This window comes from Rhagoletis zephyria, unplaced genomic scaffold (assembly GCF_001687245.7).
Source record: "Rhagoletis zephyria isolate East Lansing unplaced genomic scaffold, Rhagoletis_zephyria_1.1 Rzeph_scaffold_22187, whole genome shotgun sequence".
Lineage (NCBI taxonomy): Eukaryota > Metazoa > Arthropoda > Insecta > Diptera > Tephritidae > Rhagoletis > Rhagoletis zephyria.
In genome coordinates this window covers 1-7,389 of record NW_016179245.1, presented here as the reverse complement: position 1 = coordinate 7,389, position 7,389 = coordinate 1, and the positions used below count along the sequence as shown (strand labels likewise).

General features: G+C 36.9%; 1 protein-coding gene across 1 annotated transcript; it reads left to right on the top strand.

Moving 5' to 3' along the window:
• Window positions 1-1,710: 1,710 nt before the first annotated feature.
• Window positions 1,711-4,873, top strand: LOC108381333 (U3 small nucleolar RNA-associated protein 14 homolog A). The gene is made up of 2 exons (XM_017637753.1): window positions 1,711-2,236; window positions 2,300-4,873. The coding sequence occupies exons 1-2, from the start codon at window positions 1,841-1,843 to the stop codon at window positions 4,442-4,444; spliced, it is 2,541 nt and encodes an 846-aa protein (XP_017493242.1). The 5' UTR covers window positions 1,711-1,840; the 3' UTR covers window positions 4,445-4,873.
• The last annotated feature ends 2,516 nt before the right edge of the window (window positions 4,874-7,389 follow it).

The window sequence follows — 7,389 nt, the reverse complement described above, 5'->3', positions numbered from 1 at the left end:
GACTTGGTGGTTTCAAACCTTGAACGGAAGGTTAAAAATTTCAGTGAGAAATGCACTAAATTAAATTCATCCTTTAATATTCAAAAAACTAAACTTATGTATCTAGCGCGAGGCAGCAATAAAAACATCAACATGAAAATAAACGACGTTCAGATTGAACAGGCCAGGCAAATAAAATTTATCGGTAGAACCATCAACGCATCACTAACGGTTGGGCCTCACTTTGAAAGGCTAGTTAAGGAAACAAAGAAAAATTCAACTTTTTAAAATGTCTTACTCCGGTAAAAGCAGGTATAACACCAAAAGTGGCGGTGAGCCTATACAAAAGCTTCATCAGGTAAAAGGTTGAATATGCAAAGACTACAAGCAGGGAGATAGTGAAATTAATGTTTAATAACCCAGACTTGTTCAACAGCGTAGAAAGGAACAAACTGCCAGAATCCAGCTATAGTACAATCTACCATGAATTCAAATACACTTTTGACAGAATTGATACAGACTCCACTTTTAAAAAGAGCAATGGTCTAACAGTATTAGGAAGAACTGGGTNCAATCTACCATGAATTCAAATACACTTTTGACAAAATTGATACAGACTCCACTTTTAAAAAGAGCAATGGTCTAACAGTATTAGCAAGAACTGGGCTAGGGAAAAAAGTAGTGTTGGGCAGTATCGATACCAAAAGTACTCAGAACTCGATTCTCAAAAGGATCGACAGCACTCGATGTTTAAAAGTATCGATACCGAGTACTCCAAAGTACGCAGTACTCACAAAAGAACTCGAAAGTACTCAGAACCTAAAAGAACTCAAAAAGTACTAAGTACTCACAAAAGAACTCGAAAGTACTCAGAACTTAAAAGAACTCGAAAATACTCAGTACTCAAGAATTCTCTGTTCCAATCATCACTTTGATACATGTACTCAGAAAAAAGTATATTTCTGAGCGTTTTTGACATCTGCCTAAAGCTTATTATCCAGCTCTTAAGAAAACGGTTGCCGCACTCTTTCCTCAAGAAATAATGGAACGGGCATATATTTCTGTTGCAAACCTGGGTTGCCTTGTGCTCTTTTTTCACAAAAAACTTTAGAAAACCGTAGTAGAAAGCGTACTAAATTTCTGAAGAACTGCGTACTGCCTTAAGGAAATTTGACTCAAGAAAATTTCTTAGCCATTTCTTGTACGTCATTTTATATGGAGTTTTTGCTTTTCTTAAGAGCTGGATACTAAGCTTAAGAATGAAAACAAACAAAGAAAACGAAAAAGGCGCTGTGATTGAGTGCGATGAAATTGGTATTTATTATAAAATATACAAAGTGAAACTTGATGACAATTAGCAAAAAAAGTTCATAAAATATGGTTTTCATGATTCAAAGTGTTTTACAATCGCATATCATTACCATGCGCCGATTTTTCAATGCCAACGTTCTGGCCACAAACGTGCACCCACTTTTCACGCAAATTTACGCCTTTTGGCAAACCAAACATACGCACAAACTTGTTCCAATCACACAGCACTTCATTTTATATTCATCATTCAATCGCTAAAAAATCACTACGAAGAGGTAGAAGACGGTGTAAATAAAACCGAAAAACGTCAAAAACGCTACGAAAACTTTTTTCTGAAAATCGATTACAAATACAACAATGGCTGATTAGGTGATCTGTAGTCGTTGGTTCATGTTTCACAACTATCGATAGTGAAAACAACCAAAACCATGAATAGTATCGATAGTGCCATCGATAGTTTGCCACCACTGCACTAAACTTCATTGAACGCGTGTGTTTCTGTTTTTCTGCATTTCGATTACGCCTGGAATTAAAATTTTTAATTATCGCGATGAGTGACGACGAAGAACAATTCAATCCAAAAGCACATAAAAAGCTTTTGCAAGGTATTAGCAATTTAGGCAAAGTACAACACATAAGGCGAACTACACGCAACGAGCCTATTAAACAGCAGGATGAGTTTCAACTGGTAAAACCAGCAGTTGAATCAGTTGCTCGCCATCCTGTGGGCATACATGACATTGTCAAGGTGTTAAAAACAACTAAAAGGCATATAGACGCTGGGAAGCAATTGAAAGTCGTACAGTCGTCGAAAAAAGTGCTTGCCAAACCCTTGGAAAAGCCACAAGCCGAACGTATTAAACGCGGACTCGGTTATGAGAAAGCAAAGAAAAACTTGGAGCAATGGGACGCCGTTGTAGCCCAAAATCGCAATGCAGAAACACAAGTAAGTGATTATATTTTGATTTGATTTGCACGATAGTAATTGTACTCGTCTTTTTACCTTAAGGTGTTTCCTCTACGTTCGGAAACTATATATGTAGATACATCCTTACACCGCGCACCATTACAACGGTCGCTTAAATCTGAATTGGCGCTCGAATTAGAAGCGGAGCAAGCGCGTTTAAAAGCAGCCAAACGGGCCTTGGCAGGTGAAACGGAAAATGAAGAAGAGCAGGTGAAACGTGAAGAGGAAATGCTACAGAGAAAACTAACTCGTGATGAACTTATTGCACGTCGTAGAGAGTTAGCGTATTTGAAGATCAGAGAGTCCCAAAAGTCATTAAAAGCACGGAAGCAAAATAAAATTAAATCGAAAAAGTATCACAAGTTATTAAAAAGAGAAAAAATGCAAGATCAAATCAAGCAGTTTGAGATCTTACAAAAAACCAACCCTGAAGCAGCTTTGGCAAAATTAAATGAACTAGAAAAAAGTCGTGTATTAGAAAGAGCTAGTTTGCGACACAAAAACACAGGGACTTGGGCCAAAAATTTGCAGATACGTGCAAAATATGATAAGGATGTAAGAAAAGACTTGTCTGAACAATTGCATATCAGTCGGCAATTAACTCAAAAGAAAAACGACAGTGAAAATGAGGATGAAGACGACAAATTAACAAAAACTTCACAAATAGAAATTGAGAAAGAGGTGAATGACTCCGATCCATTTAATCCATGGACCCGTGTAGGCAATCTTCAAAATGAGATCCGACCTTCGGAACGCGAGGGAGAAAATTGGAGGAAATATTGGTTAGAGCGAAATGAAAATGATAAAATGCTTCATGAATATAAAAAGCTTTTGGCTGAAGAAGGAAATGAACGCTCTAATGATGGTGGTGATGAAGAACGACCTCCACGTAGTGATGAAGAACAGAAAATGGAGGATGAATTGGCATATACCTATGGTACTGAAAAATATAAAGCTGTATCAAAAGATACGAGCATTAAGAAGAAAAAGATTAAAACTAAAACAGAAAATAAACAAGTGAAGCAAATAAATAAAAAATCTGTTCAAGTCAAACAGGAGAATAATGAAAATTTAACTAAAGAACGGGTAGTTGAGGATATTAACAAAATAGATTCAACAAATGTACCGAATCGCAATACTGAAAACAATATCGATGATATTTTTGATAAGCAAGAAGACAAAATTAAACGAAAAATGACTAAAAAGCTAAAAGAACTACAGAAAAAAGCAAAACTTCTGCAGAAGTCCCAGTCTAAAGATAAGAAGAATAAAAATCGGAAGAAAAAAGATGAACTAAAGAACTTGAAAGATTTAGCATTTAAAATAGAGGTAAAACGGCCAGTGATAGATGAAGAGCTTAATAATGATAGCCTGGAAGGGAGTAATGCTGAAGTGGATTTGAACAAAATTGTTACAGAAGTCGACAATAGTGAAAGTCCTCAACAAGCTAGAAACAAAGCAAAGAAACCATCATCCGAACCTAGGTCTTCTGATAACAACACAATTGCTACGATTGACCCAAATAAATTAGCCGACGTAAAACTTAAACATAATGTAAATAATTTTATCGGCTTGAACGATACATTAGCCGTTGATGATGATATTGATATGAGTGACGGCGATGAGCAGGAGAGAATGCATATGGATCAACAGATGACAATCAGTGAGGCATTTGAAGATGATGATATTATCGCTGATTTTACAAACGATAAAAAAAAAGATACAGAAATCACAAATGCAGAAATTGATTTATTTATGCCGGGTTGGGGCTCATGGGCAGGCGCTGGCGTTTCAGCAGAACAACAAAATGCTAACAAAAATAAAAGACTTGTTCTTAAGTTAGCTAAAAAAGAAAAACGCCGTGATGATAATAAAGGTAGTCTATATATTAATGAGTCGGCTAGTAAACAGTTACGCGCACACCTCGTATCTGATGTGCCATTTCCATTTACAAGTGTCGCTGAATATGAAGCAAGTATTCGTGCAACTATTGGGCGAAATTGTGTTCCAGAGACCGCTTTTCGCATGCTAACAAGACCAGCTGTAATAACACATAAGGGTCAGATAATTGAACCGATGGACAAATCGGAACTGATGAAACCTCAACGTAAATTGAGGCATGTTGTTGACAAACGCATAGCAAGAATGCAGGAAGAAAATGGTCCAGAAGCTATTAAAACTAAATGAATAATCTGAGATAAAAATTGTATACTCCTAGTAAACAATATAACAGCAATGTACAAAAATTGCTAAAGCTGAATGTATGTACATAGTTAATGACTGGAGAATGTAAATAGGAATTTCGTTATGTATAATTGAAATAATTAAGAGAATACATTTTAAACTACATTTTCTAAAGGCCAGGTTTTCAGTGCCAGTTTAAACTTAGATTAAGTAAACTGAGTTCAAATTGAACTGCTGGCTACATTTGATTGGCTGATCTTAGTTTAAACCAGCCAGATCGGGCGTTTAAACTTGGTTTAAACCACGACCATGCACTGAAAAACGGCCTAAGAAGTTGATTACGACTTTATTTAATCATAATTGGGGTTGTTCAATTGTTATGTATAATTAAAGCAATTAAGAGAATAAATTTTAAATTACATTTTCTAAAAAGCTGATTACGATTTTATTTAATCTTAATTGGGCTAGTTCAATTGTTAAGGAAAATCAACGTTTCCAGAGTATTTTTTTATGTAGATTTTTCAAATGCTTAACTGGAGGACAGTAGGCAAACAAGCTGTTTATCTAGGTATATTAGGGAGTCTTCAATTCGAGCTTTTGTAGTTTTTCNGATTACGATTTTATTTAATCTTAATTGGGCTAGTTCAATTGTTAAGGAAAATCAACGTTTCCAGAGTATTTTTTTATGTAGATTTTTCAAATGCTTATNGATTACGATTTTATTTAATCTTAATTGGGCTAGTTCAATTGTTAATCAAATGCTTAACTGGAGGACAGTAGGCAAACAAGCTGTTTATCTAGGTATATTAGGGAGTCTTCAATTCGAGCTTTTGTAGTTTTTCTCAGTACATTTTGCTTTTGTATTAGTTAAATTTAAAATTAATTTTTTTTTCGCTCTACCGACTACCAAAGAACGTTCTTTGGTATAAATCGTATTAATTATCGCTTCTACTGGTGTGTGTACACAGCATTATTTCTTGTTAACATGCCATTTTCATTTTTTAACCCTTCGTTGGGCGCAACCGATCTGAGGTACAGCCAGCCCATTTTGTTTACTGCGCTGTGCCCTTTNTTTTTTTCGCTCTACCGACTACCAAAGAACGTTCTTTGGTATAAATCGTATTAATTATCGCTTCTACTGGTGTGTGTACACAGCATTATTTCTTGTTAACATGCCATTTTCATTTTTTAACCCTTCGTTGGGCGCAACCGATCTGAGGTACAGCCAGCCCATTTTTTTTACTGCGCTGTGCCCTTTCATAGGGCGCGTTCAGAAATGCATCAAGCCAAAGCATCAGTCTCTTTTATTTCTAAACTATAATTGATGGAAATGTTAAGTATGCGCAACCATGGTTAAAAGCCGAATTGGAACTTAGTTGCGCAAATAAGACATTTCCATCAATTATAGTTTAGATATAAAAGACTGATGCTTTGGTTTGATGCATTTCTGAACGCACCCATACCGTTAACTTTGCTGACAATCAGTAGCTGCCTCTTTTGAAGTGCTCTATATAGCAAAACCACTCAGTTTTGGTTTGAGGAACAAGTGCAGAATACGGCCCGTTAAAGTAGAATAAAACGAAAGAGTGGGCGTGGTCCGCGCTTTTTTCCTGATTTTACAGGTATAAAATTTTTTTGGTGCAAACTTATATTTTCGGTGATATGGAGGGGTGAAGTAGGAATTTTCGAACATTTAAAATGGCTATATGCAGTCGCCGGATATCATTCAGAGCGCTCAGACGTCGTTTTCAGTGAACAGTTTGTGATTAACATTTAGCAGTGTGTTAAACTCCCGCTAATCGTACAACTTCTTTTGCTAACTTCTTTGCTTTTTATTCTTGTTATTGTGCATTGAACACACGTGTTTTGGCCGCACATAGAAGTTAACATTGTAATCATGGCGCCGGGGCCTCCGGATAGGTCTCCGAATCGTTTTTCTGCTTTGGCAGATTTTCTGGATAGTCCTCCCAAAAGGAAAAAGAGACCTAACCCGAAGCAAGACGCCTTTCCGCAACCCCCACAAAGATGTGTTTCACAACACAACCCGAAATTTATACTGATATCATCCGCAGACAATAACAAACCTCTATCTCAATTAAGCCCATTCGCTATTAAAAAATATATAGAATCTCTCTCAACGGAAATAGATTCAATTTCCCAACTCCGCGACGGTAATGTACTTGTATTAACCCGCGAATTGCCGAAAAGTTCCTAAAAGCTAAATCTTTTTCCAATCTGTGCCCTATTAGCGTGAAACTACACGAAAGCTTAAATTCGGTAAAAGGGGTTATATACTCACCCTGCTTAAAACACGTGGCGGAAGAGGAAATAATTAGTGAAATGAAGGATCAACATGTAGCTGGTGTTTATAAATTCACTCGTCAAGTCGATGGCAAATCTTTCCACACCGGGCAAATGGTCCTAACTTTTGACCTTTATCGCCTTCCTGATTCCGTTGATGTAGCATGGTACAAAGTTAAGGTGCAACCTTATATCCCGACTCCAATGCGCTGTAAGAACTGCCAGAGGTTAGGGCATACACAAAAACGATGCGCTAGCAACCCCTCGTGCTACAACTGCAACTTCCCACCACACAATCCTGAGAAGTGCATCCGAACCCAGTGTGCTAACTGCTCAGAAGAACACCCCTCTTCAGATAAAAGCGGCCCAAAATTTATCCAAGCCAGGGAAATTCTTAAAATTAAAACCACACAAAAATGTAGCATGAGCCAAGCACGTCGCAAGTACAAAAAAAAACATACCGCTCCTCCCTAGTATTAGCTCTTACGCCAGCATTACAAAGAATACCACATCCACAAAAAATGTTGCTGCCACAAGCGCAAATAGTAAAATCCCTACTGAAATCATAGTCCCAGAAGATACTTGTGCATTACCAACACAAAAAAATGACAATAATGGCAAACTAAACAACAAACTTCCTGATAGAC

Excerpts from the sequence above, each read along its gene's own strand:
- LOC108381333 (XM_017637753.1), top strand. The coding sequence starts at position 1,841 with ATGAGTGACGACGAAGAACAATTCAATCCAAAAGCACATAAAAAGCTT. Across the intron at positions 2,237-2,299 it reads ATCGCAATGCAGAAACACAA|GTGTTTCCTCTACGTTCGGA; the intron begins GTAAGTGATTAT and ends TTTTACCTTAAG.